Genomic DNA, 16,023 nt, shown 5'->3' on the forward strand with positions numbered 1-16,023 from the left:
TAGGGACAAAGAAAAATGGCAAAGAAAAGATCCTTAAAGTGTAGATGAAATCTAAGCCAATCATCTACACTTTAATGGTCTTTTCTTTGCCATTTTTCTTTGCACTTAGCATTTCTCTATTTTTTATCATTGTATTAAGCTAGTCACTCGCGTTTATCAGCAGTTAAAATGCAGAACGCTTTGGGCCCCATTGGTTCACAACCGGCCTGGTACTATTTTTCGCAGACCAAATCAACGAGGTTAATTAATTTAATCCGACATCTAGTTTTGAACTAGAATGACAGGCTGCATGGAGGATTTTTCCATTATATCATCAAAGATATGTCTTATGTCATATGGAGGAGCTTACCGGCCACGATGCTCTGTGTTTAATATATGTTCGTGGGACGATTTAAATGACGAACACCGAGAGCGATGCTAGGTAAATCAATAGCTAGTTGGGCTGTACTTGATATTCTCTCTGCTTATTAGCTAGCAAAGCCAAGGTTTTATTGACAATACTGACTCCGTCCTTAAAGATTATCTGACACTTATATTGAGAATTTAAGAAGAATATATTTTTGTCAAAAATATCTTTTTTTCCTGAAAATTACTAGATATCAATGAGTTATATCGATTTGCGAAAAAGTTTTTGACTTTTTCCCCCACCAACATGAACGTTTTTTAAGTCCTTGTTTCGCATACCGAGACAATCTTTTTGGGTTGGGGGGAAGTATTATCTATGAAGAACAATTGGAATTTGGAGGAAGCAAGTATACCAGCAACTTATTCAAAATTTCTCCTTAGCTCTATCTGCTGATTAATCTTCTCTGTTTGTCACAAGTCTAAAAATTTGGTGATTATATTATAGAGATGATTAAAAAACAAGGGAGAACACTTGTGACCTCAGAATGATATCTTCATTGTTCAAACAAATTACCAATGAGGTCTGCAAAACCAAGTCATACGGAGAAAAGCAAAGCTATGGGTCAACAGAAAACTTAATATGTTTTTAAAGGGCAATGTTGGTGACCACATCGATCTGTTGATCAAATTTCGGGTACTCAGAAAACGAAACACATTATCAAAGTAATTAAGTTGTATCATCCACGATTGTTAGATGACTTTGCAGTCCAATAGAGGCTTTGTTTAGAACAAAATTGTACTCCAGTATTTATGAATTTTGACTCGTCATCTCTCTTTTTTTAGTAGCTAAACAACAACTACCAGTTTCCCATAGGCATGTTAGTCATTCTGGTCAAAAACTAACAAACATTAGTGACAGGGGAAATTTTTTTTTCAAAATATCAACAAAAATACATTTCAGAGTTCCTCAATTTGTGTTTCTTCACCATTCTGTCCTTCCCATGACCCCCTAATGCCCTAATCAATGGCTCCAACAGATCCCCTTTTTGTGCCTGTGGAGAAAATTCGAGTTCCTCCCCCGTCTATAGCCCCATCACCAGGGAATCACATCGGTACTGTTATTGTTGTTAGTTCCAATTTTCTTCTTTCTATGTTTGGATCCTGGATTTGTGGAGGAACGTCATAGCAATATGAAAGATAGAACTTTAGCATTTTCTTGATTTTTGAACTTGGCCTTTTCAGCTAATCTTTTCTTTTCCCTCCTCGAATCCCTCCACATATCCTTCGTCCAAAAATAACCTTCACTTGTATACAGCTTCATTCGGTATACTACATAAATATTTCAGGTTAATTCGAGCAATTATTCTAACTTGGTTTTTCAGATTCATCAACAAGAAAGGGGCACACCTGGACAATAGTATTAGCTTCTATACTATCAGCTGCTTCAGTAATTGTATTGTGTGCACTCGCAATAAACCTTCTGAGGAGAAAAAGAAATCGAAGAAACAGCGAGGAAAATTCAAAAGCATTTTCAAAGTCGAAAAGTTTCTCCTCACGGTTCCAACATAAGGAAAAGGTGGAAGGTCAGATAACCCAAGTCCCAGATATTAATTACCCTTTCGTTCAGTTGCTAGCATTGCATTCAATGATTCATAGTGATTTCGTATGTGCAGATGTGTCGGTTTTTGAATCAGAAAGAGCGATAGCATATAGTTTAGAGGAGATTGCATGGGCAACAAATAACTTCCATGAATCTAGGAAAATCGGAGAGGGTGGATACGGTAGTGTGTATTATGGCGTAATAGGAGAACAGGTGAAGTACTTTTCTGCTTATTTACTTCCATTATTCCGAGCTTCACCTGTTTCACTCGCTGTTTGATGGGTAAACTCAACGGCCTTAACTCGTTTTTCAGAGGGTTGCAGTTAAGAAGATGAGGTCTAACAAGGAGTTTTTCGCAGAGCTCAAGGCCTTATGCAAGATAAATCACATTAATGTGGTAAGGATCAACGGCTAATTCCTTCCGAATTTCATTTAACAGAACATGATTTTAACAGGTTTCAAGAAGATTATATAGGTGGAGTTGTTGGGGTATGCAAATGGGAATGGCCACCTCTATCTGGTGTATGAGTACATTCAAAATAGATCTCTGAGCGAACATCTACACGACCCGTTACTCAAAGGTAGTTTTAGTTTGCCTACGCTTACCTCTCATCTCGGTAGCATAACTATTGTTGCTTTTTTCTTTTATGTATTAGTATTGGTTCGAATTTTTCGCCTTTTGAGGTTTGTCAATATAAGTTTAGGCTTCAGCTTAGATTGATTCACTCAAGGCAGTTAATTTTGTCAAAATGAACCAATTGACTTTCTAACAACTACTGGCATACAAGTTACAGATGTTGCATAAATTGGTATTAGGTAAGCAGCCTCTTTCTTGGACAGCAAGAGCAACCATCGCGCTAGATGCAGCAAAGGGTATTGAGTACATTCACGACCACATGAAGTCCCGGTGCGTGCACCGTGACATAAAGACTAGTAATATCCTACTCGCTGAAGGACCCAGAGCTAAGGTACTTCCCACCCCCAACCCCAGCTCTGTTTTAATAACGAAAGATTTAAGGTTTTTGTTGTGCTTGAGGACAGTATTTTTTAGTGTAGGTTGCTGGCTTTGGATTGGCAAAGCTGGTTGAAAGAACCAACGAAGATGATCTCATTGCGACTAGCCTTGTTGGAACACCAGGATACCTTCCGCCAGAGTAATTTTCCAATCTTGTTTGTGCGTTACGGTTGCAATGAAATTCATCTGTATCACACTTGCTGATTTTACTTTCCAAGTGAAATGTAATTTTGCAATTTCTTGGTTTGTTCGATGAACAGATCGGTGAAGGAGCTGCAAGTGACTACTAAAACCGACGTTTTTGCTTTCGGAGTGGTGTTGGCAGAACTCATAACCGGTCAACGCGCACTCATTCGTGACAACCGGGAGCCCAAGAGAATGAAATCACTCGTCTCAGTTGTAAGCAGACCTTTAGATTTTTACTATAGAGAAACAAAACAGATCAACTCAAAAATGTCTGATACCGAAAACATGACTAGTCGTATTCGAAGACAATTCCAATTTCTAGGTGACTATTTTCAAAGAGTTCAATATCTACATGCATAAAACTGACGAGAACATGTAAATCAGAGATATGCGGTTTTTTTGATCCGATGAAATCTCTTTAATTTCATCGCATTGCTTGTTCAGGTTAAGAGGATATTCGAAGATGAAAACCCAGAGACTGCTCTGGAATCTATTATAGATAGCAATCTTGGAGGCACCTATCCTGTGGTGGATGTATTTAAGGTTAGCAAACACCATTTGTTTCGGTACAAAACTCCTACGGCAAAGTCCACTTTCACCCTGTGGTTATCGCCATGTATGGATATCCCCTTCATGGTTCAAAACTGATCACATAACCTACCTGTGATTTTGAAAATGTGCGGATAGACCTCATGCCGTCATATTTTCCATCTATATTAACGGAGGTATATCTCACATGCCTCTAGAATGTAATCTGAATCGTTCATAATGTATTAAATAAAAAATAGAGTATCTGTGTAAAAAAATCATCTCGATCAGGCATCAATAACCCAATGATCTAATTTTTAGTAAATTCAAATTTGAAATTTTAATTTCATAACAAAATCGATTCAATTATGAGCTTTTCATTTTTTGATTAACTTGAATTTTGGCATAGATGTAGTACTCATCAAAATTTACAATATCAACGGTTAGTACAGGGGAAGGTGTGGTTGGATTTAAAAAAGAATAAGAATCAAGAAACATGATGATGGTATATCGGTCTTTTAATATTGTGTCCGTTAATATGGATGGAAAACTTAACGACAGGGGGTCTATCCGTACATTTTCAAAACCACAGGTAGGGTATGTGGTCAGTTTTGAACCATGAGGTGGTATCCACACATAGCGATAACCACAGGGGGTCCAGGTGGACTTTGCCCAAACTCCTAATTAACTCACTTCATTTACGTTCTCGATCTTGTGTGATCTCTCTCTCTCTCTCTCTCTCTCTCTCAGACGGCCAAAATCGCAGTGTGGTGTTTAAGTGAAGATCCATGTAACAGACCAGAGATGAGGGAGATAGTTGTGGAACTATCTCAGATTGTGACGTCCTCGATAGAATGGGAAGCTTCCCTAGGAGGGGATAGCCATGTTTTTAGCGGGGTTTTTAGTGGAAGATGAAGATTTATTTTAGCTCTTAATGTGGTTTTCTATTTTATTACTAGTGTAACTATAATTTATCATCTGTTTAGTGTATGTGTATATCTTCATATTCAAAGGTTGTTCACTGAGCCTGCAGAACAAAGAAGGTTATGAAAGGGAACTACAAGCAGTATTTTTTTTTTTTTTTGATAAGTCAAGCAATTCATTTCAAAATACCCGAAGGTAAAGCCCGAAGGCTACAAAGATTCCATCAAAAAATACAGGAATGAACCAAAACTACCAAAACCTAGACTGAAACACATCCACAAGGAGGCTCCAGAGCACATACTGCCTAGGCGAACCAATACTGCTTCCATACTACAAGCAGTATTGGTTCATGCCTTGCAGGGTACAGAATAAACTTAACATTTGAGTTCATAAATTGTGCTTTACTAATAAATACTAGCATGATATCAATTACTAGTTCCTTGGATAGACAACAACCTATGTAGAAAGATCTCAAATTCCTCTTCCTTACTCAGCATACTAACCCTAACAAACTTCGGGTCGCTCCCGAAACGCCTCCCACTTCTTGCCAGAACCTTCTGTGCTCTAAGGAACTTCTCAAAGTCCTCTATATTCTTGTTGCACTTCATCCATGCAAACGCTGTTTCCAGAAAACAAAAACAAGAAATTTGTGAACATTTAGTACAGTTAAACAGTGTGACTTGTTAGTTGCTACGCTCAGAAGCTGCTACGAACATTACCGGGATGTGCTTTGCTGAACTCTCCGGTAAAGAGGCAGTATTCTGGTGGGTACTCCGGAAGGGTGAAGATTTTACTGCGCCCCACGACTTCTTTTAGTTTTCCCCATCTTTCAGCCATTAGACGTTGACAGTACTCGAAGAAGTTGTTCGAGTTGGGATGATGAAGGCAGCTATCAGAAATGACTCCCATGATCTTTGCAGATCGGAGTTGGGCTTCTTTTGAAACTCCAATTGTGCTGATCTCTATGAATTTTGTCATCTTTCTAGCCACATCTTTGTCCTTCACAAGAGCCCATCTAAGGGAAAATAAATAAAGCCAAGAATCAGTTTAAATGCGATTCGATGAATTCCATCAAATTCGAACTTGTTAGCCCCACAAAAGAGAACTGCATACACCGTGCAGATTGAAAATTGAATTGCAGAGAAGCCGGTGTCCTATTTTCTTAACTAAAAGATGGAAGGTTAAAAATCCGTAAACAAAAACACTGGAAAGTGTCGAGATTGCAATCAAGACATCGTAATCATCCTAGTGGATTGTAAATCCCAAACATTTTTTATTCTAGACAGTTTTCTTTCTCCAATAACTCCACTGTTTTAGTAACCGAAATTCCCTCCTGCCCTCCATTGCATTTGCTCATGATTCTTAAACTTCTTGCTAGGCATATATTTATAACGAGAAACAGAGACGTACCCGATGCGAGAACCAGCATGACCAGTGCATTTGGAAGCAGTGAAGAGCATAACATCAAAATGGGCACAGCAAGTGATTGGAGTGTATTGGGGCCAGTAGTAGGCTAGGTCATGCACAACCTTTCCTTGGCCTTTTTTGACTATGGCTTCTCGGATGCTGCCATCCGGGTTGCTTGGTGAGGTCACAAACTCTATGTAAGGTCCATCCTTGTCAAAGGCGCGGGCATCACCTGCCCACTTATAGAGACCTGACCTCAAAAAGTCTGTTACTTCTGGATAGCACTGCAGAGAAAATAAGAGGAAACTAGTCATCTTAGTAAAATCATTTATATTCCGAAAGTTCTGTTCATAAAATTTGTCAATGGCACGGCGATGATAATTTTGAATTTTGTAAGCATATTAATGGATATTCTGGTTTAAAGTAAAATGGCCGCAAAAAGGTATATATTGAAAAATTCTAATTGTATAGCACCACAACCAAATGGAAGAAACAACAAAGAATTGGGAGAATTATGTCTTCTGATTTTTTTTAAGTTGCAGTCAAAATCAGATACTCCATCCTTTCCAAAAAGTTACACTTTCACACTATTCCAGCCCATATGAAAAAATATATTGCCTATCTTTTTTAATCCAACATATTTTTTATAAGCTCTTATTTGATAGATTTCAATTAGTTCAATTAAACAAAGTTTTGAAAATCGCATAAAACATTATTAATTGAAAGATATAGGCAATTTAAAAATGACATGCAATCCCAAAGGTATCTAACATTATAGGACGGAGGGAGTATTTTTGTGTTTCATGTTAATACTTACCCTAGCATAATAGCATTGGTACATGCGTAAAACATTGGTATCCTTTTGACTTTTGTCGGCCCGTTGCGGGATCTGAGTTACAAATTACTATTCTTATATTTTGAGTATCATTTGATGTATGTGACACTTTATATGCACGAAGTGGATACAAAACTAAAAACACCTGGTTTTGAGGTCAAAGGTGTGTTCTAATAGAATGCTGAAAGAAATCTGGTTTTTAATCTATGCATTCGACTCTTTGACTTGTAGTATTATTCTTGAGAGAGATAGAAACACGTTCATGCATGTGTTTTTCCCTTTCTTTCTTTTTTGGGCTTTGAGAATAAGAGTACGTTTGTCAGGCACCCACGTTCCATATTCCTTGTTGAATCATTATTTTTTATTACCAAACAAACCAAAGAGGGGGAATGTGCTGCCTCTGTTTTGTTTTCCGAGCTAGTGTCGTGTCGGACACAAACAAACATGCACTCAGCGATGGACACGGTTTGTCGCACAACATGCAGTTGAATCCCCCATTGCTTTGCATGTCCAGTTGACTTAAATTAAGACCCTCACCCTCATCATCTCATCATGGTCCTATCATTACAACCTCCTGATCTAGTCAAGCATAATGAATTCAAAAGGAATCATTGATGTGATCACACATTTCTTTAAAGAAAGAAAAATCAGCTTCATGCCTTCATCTGTGGTGGTCTCAAGGAATGTCAACACAACCCACCGGGAGAGACGAAAGATAAACAAACTTAACTACTCGAGTTTTAGTTCCTAGTCGATTCGTCAAAAAACTGTTTTGATTTCATCCTATTATGATAGTACTATCCCTACTCGTCTAGTTTATTTATGATGTTTAGAAAATTGAAGTTACTTGAGAATCTCAGACCAGTTCGTGATCGGTTTCATCAAAAATCGATTGAAATCAGCTCCCCTAAACAATGTGCCAAATTTAACTAAACAAACATTTATCGTATGGGGCCCACTTCCAATTAAACCATGATTTGTACTATCATTTATAGCATCATATACATTTCTTCTACTAATTCAGGATTTAGACCAATTTACACACACCTCGACTTATTTCTGAAGAATCAATTTCATCGTCCACTAATATTGTTTATAAAAACCACGTTTCAATGTACTTGTAACGTACACATATATTGATACATAAATGGAGAGCATATGATCGAGCAGATAATACTAGTATTCGGGGAAAGTATATATTGACTCACTCACCGAGTAGTAAGGAGTAGCAGACAGCACACTAGTGGGCTCGGACTCATCAGGAGGCGAGAGAGCGTATAATGCAGCCTGAATAAGTTGGGTTGAACCGGTCCCCACCACCACATGGTGGTCTTCCACCGCCGCATTCCCCACCACACGGTGCAACTGCTTGATCTCTTCCTCCAATTCTGGCTCCAAAAACCAGCACAGGTTGTTTCTGTTTGCGAAGTAGCTCAGCGATTGACAGCCCGGTATCACAAACGTGCACTTGTCACCCGTTTCTTGCCAGTAAGACTCGAAAATCATTGGATCACCGCTGTTCGCCAACATAGAAATTCTCATTACTAACATTTTTCATGTTACCATTCAATATAACAAGAAACAAAAAAGTATTGCGAATTAATATTCATATGTCAATGAATCCGGCTTGTCTGCGATCTGCAGATCATGACAGTTTGTGCAGTCGCAGCCAGACAGATTTGCTGGAAGAATCTTACCAGTAAGATAAGTATCCTACCAATAAGATACTTCTACACATCCAGACTATTGACAGTCGAGATGAATGTCCGACATTGAACTGCACTTGGCTTCTTTGCATTTCTACTGCTGAGAAGCGCAGTTCTACTGCTGAGAAGCCGAGTTCGTTCTTTGTTGATATACCGACCGACATTGTTCGATGTCGGTACACGACTGCATTACCGATATCGTTATCGCAATGTAAAATACTTGTCAGAGAGGGAAAGAGAGTTAACTGGTCGAGATTGATGACAGCATCAGAAGAGAGGGTGGTCCTAGTACTGCCATTCTCCTTGGCAGTGGAGGTCAAGGAGCATTTGTTAACGAGAGCCGCATTCTCTGTCCCACACATCTTCTCTCTCTCTCTCTCTCTCTCTCTCTCTCTCTCTCTCTCACCAATGCTCCTTGAGGAAAAACAGATCTGAGTATCTCAGTTATATTCTGTTGGGTCCCTATCTATATAGGAGTACATGTATATATAGAGAGAGGAGAGAGATAGCAAGGATTTAATTTCGTATTTACTTTGGCAGATTCTTTCTCATAATTGAGTTAGATATGTTATCTCCGATAAATTAATAAACTTCAATGAATCTAGCTACTCCTAAAACTGGATCAATGGATTAGAAAATGTGAAAAGGCTTTTATTATATATTATGACAACTGGTTGGGACAAGAGTTGGGGTTCACATTAATTATTTATGGTAGATTTTACAGGTGGATTTGTCTAGATAATGTGGATCACATTATTTATGGTAGATTTTACAGGTGGATTTGTCTAGATAATGTGGAGGGAATCCTATTAACTAGGGGTGTAAATGATTAGCATTAATTAGGATGAGGTGAAAATGTGGATGTCAAGATAGTGTTGATGTGTCATCGCATCACATCCATTCTGTTTTTGAAGATAATTACTGTATTTAAGAGGATATATCCCAATATTGGGCAATTAATTCCAAGTTACAAAATGAAGCAAATGCTATTTTTATTAGTCCAGCAAAGCCCAGCTGTGGGCCCAGAAAGGGTCCTCTTTGATATAATGGAATTCGTTCACTTAGGTTTCATTCCAGAACACTTTCTTTAAAAAAAAGTACTAATTTCACATTTTCAAAATCAAAAATAATGTAAATGAAAAAGAATTTTTTGATTTTTTTTGCACCGTATAAAAAATCTCATCGAGATCTTTCCTACAAGATCTATATTACATATTTTTAGATTTCATTAAGCCCGTTATTTTTGAGCTTGAAATTATCTTTTTAAAAAATAAAGTACTTAAAACTCGTTCCGGAACGGAGCCTAAACTCGTTGGTAATATCAATCACGCACAGTTAAATAAGTTCCGATTTAATGTGACAACCTAATCAATGTTACTTGTGAATCTATGATGTGGTTGAAGTTCTAAATGATATCTAACAACGGACGATGTATTAACAAAGTATGCCCTTTCCACAAAGAAAAAATATATAGTATTTGTTTTGTGCGCGCTCTAGGAGTATTGCTCTTTCTTCTCACAAAAGTGTGTGGCCCCACTTTTAAGTGTGTGGACCCCACAAACTTTTGTTGGAGGTAGGAGTAGATCCTAGAGCATCGAATAATCTTTCCCTTTCTAAACTCGCTTGCGGGGTTAATTGGACCATCTAGTCTACGTGACAGCCGTATGAAAAAGGATCCATTATCTCTTTCTGAGAGAATTATTCGTTGAGGATAATTGTGGATAAGATCCAAAATACTTTTGGACACAAGATTTGGATAGGGACAACACACATGCTTACCTTTGAGCATTAGCAGATCCCCCACTTGTGCTCCTCCGCAGTTTGTTAGTGGTAGAAGTTTTTTCAATCTATTTTTGGCATAAAAAGGGGACTCTCCCTCTTGGTCTAAAAATGCGTCAACAATTCAACTGACTTCAATCAGTATAGCAGAGCTTTGTAGCTGCCTATTAGGCCGGCGTGTTTGATGTGTGTTAGAGGGAAGTGGTTAGCAATTAAGTGTGTTTGAATCAATGACTGGTCTTGTGTTTCTTTAACCTAGGAAACATACTCAGTCAGAGACACATGATTCATGTTGCAACTAATTACCAGAAAACAAACACATGATCATTTGACTGTGTGCATGTGGGACAAAGGATAAAATCATGTGCTACTATCTGATTGTACATGTGACTCGTTTTAGTCAACAGAAAGTCTACGCCCACCGTTCAATTTTTACTGCTCCCCCCAGCGCTCTAAAACTCTTCACAAGAAGATTTTTTAAAAATTCATACTATTGAATGCCGGGACGGACAGTGAAATGCTAAGCAATGAAACAGAGAGGGGCGTAACACCGTTGTTTAGTCCATTTTTCAACAATACGCAGTGGATTTGTATTTGAACTATTACATTTTTTGATGAATGACTTGAATGTATGGGTAAAAAAAGGTGCAGAAATTTGAGAAAGAGAGATACCTAAGTTTGCAAACATGTATGATAGATGTGAAATCTGTAACTAGAATTTAAACTGTTGTGGCTTTGTTCTCGACTTACCACCAGATTTATAGGCGGTCCTTAGCGTAATCTATCTTTCGGAGAACAAAATCTTTTACGATGCACTGATGAATTGGGGTATGATGTATAGGTACGCATTTGAGAATTCGTTTCGAGAGAAGTATTTTTGTCGAAAAAATAGAAGAAAGGAAAGCTATTACATTTACATTTTAGGGTACACAGAAAGAAGAAAAAAATAGCAGAGCAACAGCTTCCTTTCTCTCTATTTTCATTTCATCTAGCCGTAATGTACGAGTGGGTAGAACGATTTCTACTATTGGTGAGCTTGATTCGGTAGCGTTGGAGTCTTCCTAAAAACATGTTTTCTGCAGCGTTGGAAGATGCTGTCATATATCAAATCAAATTGAACTCCCGCTCTTTCCCGATTTATAATGAAAAGTATGTGATCGCCTTCCACAATCTTGTAATACCTGCAATTCGGAATCAGAAAAGAAAAGCTTAATAATTAGCATATAGATATCCAACTGTCACAATCTTCTCAGTTCCAGAAAATGGTGTTCATATACGAAAATGGAGTTCAAAATATGAACCGATATTGGAAAAAGTTCATACAATAAAATGGAGTTCTAGTCCCTTATATGACCATATCAAGAACAAGTTAAAAATATGCTTTAAGCAACCGTATGACTATTCGGATCAACTTTGCTTTGTAGCTTTAACGATTGGCCAAATTGGCTTTAACCCTGAAGGCTGAAGCAATTCCTTGTTTCTACTGGACAGCTGAAACACATAACACATAACAACTACACAATCTGCGATTTCTCAGTACACTTTGATTTTCTTTAAGTAATGAACAGAAACAGAAATGTTGATAACATGAAAACAAAGCTCAGAATTAAGTCAATCCATAGGTGCATCTGAAGGAACTATCATGTCGGTAATACGATAGCAGCTTCAGTGGATGTATTATACAGACAACCACTTTGGACAAGATTCTTATAATACTTGGTGTAGTTTTTAATTTCAGTAAGATCTCAAAAAATGTAATTTGTGCTTTGAAATACTTGGACTACCCAGGGAAAAGCAAAAAAATTTCAGCCCCAAGGACATGCAACCTATTCAAATGCAAGATACAAACAAGTACTAGCAACGAGTAAATGCCCTACTTTTAGGGTTCAAAATATATAGCACTTCAAAATGTAATTCCCTAAAACGTTGCATAAAAACCTATAAGAAACTTCCGAGCGCTTTGAAGGAGAACTACATCAACATGTCAAAATTTTATGGAAGTGACCTCAGGATCACAACCAACAGCAAACAATATTTTGTCAAAGACTGAAAGTCATCCCATCAATCATCATCACCAACAACATGGTGATTGTAATTCTTCAAATTCACCCTTCATACTTCATGGAGTCATGTGTTTTAGTTTCCTATAGAAACAAGATACTATACCCAAACGTGTCATTTTTCCTTTCCAACACAACAGCATGATTTTGATAAGGATCATTTTCGTGACACCAGAATGAAAATGTTGACAAAGTATAACAGCCAAATTTCATGCTAGTTGCGAGACGCTAACTTGCTTTTAATGCAGGAAAAGGAATTTAGCTAAGTTAGTCAAAATTTTGATTTAAAAAAAAAAAAAATTGTAGATCTGAATTTTGAGTTGGCTCGAGATTCAATCACAAAAGCTAAAGTTTGTGAAATTTAACTTCTGTTGCTAAACTCAATTATTTGTTATCTAGGATAAGCAATCATTTCAAGTAGTTATAACATGAAGAAAGCGTGATTGCAACCATAATTTTGTCCAAACATAACATTCACACTTGCTACTCGTATGATTTTTCAGGCAAGTTAAACAAACAATAGTTAGAATTGTGACTAACCAGATGCCTGGTTGCAAAGGCTGGCAATCAGAATCCCTTACAACAAGCTGGCTTGGATGTTCAACTGGCAATCGAGGGTGTGTCATTGAAATTGTGTTAAGTGCTCCATCATTGTCCCACCAATCTTCATCCCTGCAGGGTTTACATGAAACATGAATCACAATAGATTTCCCTTGACACAATTTTGTGTCAATCAGTACAACTCTTAATTTTAAGACCAAATTTCCTAGTTTAAAAGTTGCAGTCGCAAAACCGGAAGTATAAGAAATCTAAACGTGGTTAGTGACATAATGTTATCCAAAAACAAGAGCAAACTTCATCTGGGTAAGTTCAATTTTGATCAAGTTTTCCTAACACCAGAGATTTTGGAATGGCTTAAATTCTAAGCACAGTGCAGCTTCTTAGAGTTTCTTTGAGCGAAAGAACGTCGGAATAAACCACAAGGCTGTGTTTACTAGTTAGATAAAAACTAGGGTACTTTTTGTACACTGGAATGATAATGGTAAGGAACGGAATGTTCGTTCCTTGGCCTCCCAATGGAATAGGGCCATTGCTCTCTATAAACAATAATTCTACTTACAATTCACATTTTCCATTTTCTTAACAAACCAAACACTGCCTAAAGTCAGTAGAACAATAAGCCAAACAGAACACACCTATAGCCTTTGTAAGGCGGAGTGGCATCCAGAGGATGAGTCCACTGGCTCATCTGAAAGACTCTTATGAAAAGCAAAGGGTGGGTTCGAAGTATGCTAGAAGGAAAGGTGAAACCCGCGATTCTCGTAGTTCTCTTCGTGGCATAGCTGAAATAGAACGTTTCGGGAAATGTATGTAGATGACTGTTCAGTCTAATAGACCCTTGAATCGTCAGATCTGGAAGGATCCAATCTCCTGAAGCAAACAGACCTGTATTTCCCATAAGGCAATCGGCAAGACCCCAAACACCTATTTTTTTCCAAGACATGTTGAAGTGATCAAACCCAAAGTTGTAATAAGCCTTCAGCCAGCTGATGTCTAACCAATCGAAAACTATTACTCCTAAGCGCAACAGCTGAAGTAGACAAACAGGTTTCATTGTACGCCCATCTTCTGGCCTGTAACAAATTATAAGCCGTTTAGCATAAGTTCAGGATTATTTTGGCACGCATAGCATATGTGTAATAGAGAGTGGCAAGTTTGTCCAAATTTTCATGTTCAACTCCACAGATTCAGAAGATCAAAAACAACTATAGCACACTAGCACTCCGTATCAATTCTGAAGTCTTCTGCCAGATTGTGTAATACTTATCATCCAAAATCCAAAGTCACCTTCAAAAATCTCTCCTCAACACCCCATATCATTCTCTATCTTCACCGTCCATTGATTGGATTGAAAATTGCTACAATTTATGTTTAGATTTCAAAACAAATACACAAAAATATTTACATCGAGTCCACACTTACTGCATCCCATCGAAATATGCCCTGGTTGTTCCATTGAAAGCTCCAGATAATGATGTTAGGCTTAATACCCAATTCTCTGAAGTGCCCTCATACCCTCTAAATGCCTGAAATGGTTTACCCACCACTGTTTATCCATATGGAAGGAAAATCTAAAACTTCTGTTATCATTGATTCTTGAAAGAAACAAAAGAAAAAAACATACCTTATCAGCAAGCATTTGCTGCAAAACCCTAACAACCTGCGCTCCAGCCGAATGCCCCACAAAGTGAAGAGGGTGATCCTCATCCCATTCAGGATAATGCCCTGAACCCAATTCAATCAAATGAAATCTAAGCCTTCTCTAAAATCAATCCAATTCAAGTAAACCACAAATAATGGGGGCTGTTTCAACAAATCAGAAAACTAAATGGGGATAGGATAGTCAAGGTTAATCAACCAACCTTGCTCATAAATTCTTCCAAATTGAGAGTGCCCACAAGCCTTGCTATGTTCCTCACCATAATCAACTTGCCCCCCTTTCAAATAATAGAACAATTCACGAGCCCTGAAACCAAAAACAGTTTCGAACATCGGTAATACAGAAACAGAAGCAGAAATCATAGGAAACGAAAGGCATAAATCATGGGAAACAATAGGCCCTTAAAATGAACCTCAACCCTTTGAGTTTCAACCACCTACCTATCGTATATACTAGTTAATGAGCCCAAATCCGGCACCAGAACCCTCTCATCCTTTTTCTCCGCCCCCGCGAAATACGATAACCCCCCCAATCTCTGAAAACCCATAAACAATAACCAAAACAATTTAGCCACAAATCACCCAAAAAAAGAATGATAAATGCCGAAGCCAATTTGGGGGGGGTGTGGGTGGAGGAGGGGGTACATCAAGATTGTAACATACCCCTTTGCCGAATCCAAAGATTCCATGGACTAGAACTATAGGAGGCAAATCATCAGAATTTGTAGACCCGATTAGCCCTTCTTCTTTGACCGGTGCAATCACATTTGACTTGAAACGAAATTCATTCAAGGCCTGGGAAAGGTCACCGGCCAAAGCCGTGCTGAATATGTACAACCCATATACCAAATGAACCAAAGAGCTCACAAACAGCTCCAGCAATTGCAGAGCAGATACCCACAACCTGATCATATTATTCTAACCCAAAAAGAGCATAAAAACTATGTATGTAAACCTATGTGTCAGAGGAAGAGCCTTCTTCTGGGACAATATGTACAGAGAAGGCTCTATTGCATCAAATCTTTTCTAAAGAGAAAAGAGAAAACCCTCATCAAACCCTTCTATGATGCATGTAGAAAGGTGAGATGGTTTGAAGCTTGGAGGCCCCTTTCCTCTCTGTTGGTTTTATGGGTCTTGTTTTTTCAGACTTGTAGAATGATTTCCCATGATTTTCTCATTCCCCACCTTTACAAGTCATTAAAAATTTCAACAACCAACCAATCAATGACTTACTGTTCATTCATTTTTTGCTCTTTTTTATGTTTTTAAGGGGAAAAAACCAAAAAAGAAAAGACTGGTCTGAGTTGGTGCCACGTGCCCTGGTTTTAACAGCCGCGTGCAGCCTTGTGGGCCCTATGTTAGGTGGACAAACTTTCGGTAATTTGCGGAAAAAAAAGAGAACCTGGCTTCTCTGCATT

At 38.0% G+C, this 16,023-nt stretch overlaps 3 protein-coding genes across 3 annotated transcripts; 1 reads left to right on the forward strand and 2 right to left on the reverse strand.

Annotated features, from left to right (window-relative positions):
• Window positions 1-979: 979 nt before the first annotated feature.
• Window positions 980-4,754, forward strand: LOC131310941 (lysM domain receptor-like kinase 3). The gene is made up of 9 exons (XM_058338219.1): window positions 980-1,457; window positions 1,728-1,928; window positions 2,019-2,158; window positions 2,259-2,342; window positions 2,421-2,526; window positions 2,762-2,913; window positions 3,002-3,099; window positions 3,221-3,689; window positions 4,425-4,754. Exons 1-8 carry the CDS (start codon window positions 1,370-1,372, stop codon window positions 3,504-3,506), a joined length of 1,155 nt encoding a protein of 384 aa, XP_058194202.1. The 5' UTR covers window positions 980-1,369; the 3' UTR covers window positions 3,507-3,689; window positions 4,425-4,754.
• Window positions 4,744-9,012, reverse strand: LOC131310940 (L-tryptophan--pyruvate aminotransferase 1-like). The gene is made up of 5 exons (XM_058338218.1): window positions 8,793-9,012; window positions 8,053-8,356; window positions 6,009-6,289; window positions 5,318-5,613; window positions 4,744-5,217 (listed from the first exon to the last, which is right to left on the reverse strand). Exons 1-5 carry the CDS (start codon window positions 8,906-8,908, stop codon window positions 5,024-5,026), a joined length of 1,191 nt encoding a protein of 396 aa, XP_058194201.1. The 5' UTR covers window positions 8,909-9,012; the 3' UTR covers window positions 4,744-5,023.
• Window positions 9,013-11,136: 2,124 nt separating this feature from the next.
• Window positions 11,137-15,803, reverse strand: LOC131311181 (uncharacterized). Its single transcript, XM_058338525.1, has 8 exons — window positions 15,269-15,803; window positions 15,047-15,141; window positions 14,809-14,912; window positions 14,571-14,671; window positions 14,369-14,472; window positions 13,582-14,019; window positions 12,926-13,057; window positions 11,137-11,506 (listed from the first exon to the last, which is right to left on the reverse strand). Exons 1-8 carry the CDS (start codon window positions 15,515-15,517, stop codon window positions 11,350-11,352), a joined length of 1,380 nt encoding a protein of 459 aa, XP_058194508.1. The 5' UTR covers window positions 15,518-15,803; the 3' UTR covers window positions 11,137-11,349.
• Between the last annotated feature and the right edge of the window lie 220 nt (window positions 15,804-16,023).

This window comes from Rhododendron vialii, chromosome 12a (genome assembly GCF_030253575.1).
Source record: "Rhododendron vialii isolate Sample 1 chromosome 12a, ASM3025357v1".
Taxonomy (NCBI): domain Eukaryota; kingdom Viridiplantae; phylum Streptophyta; class Magnoliopsida; order Ericales; family Ericaceae; genus Rhododendron; species Rhododendron vialii.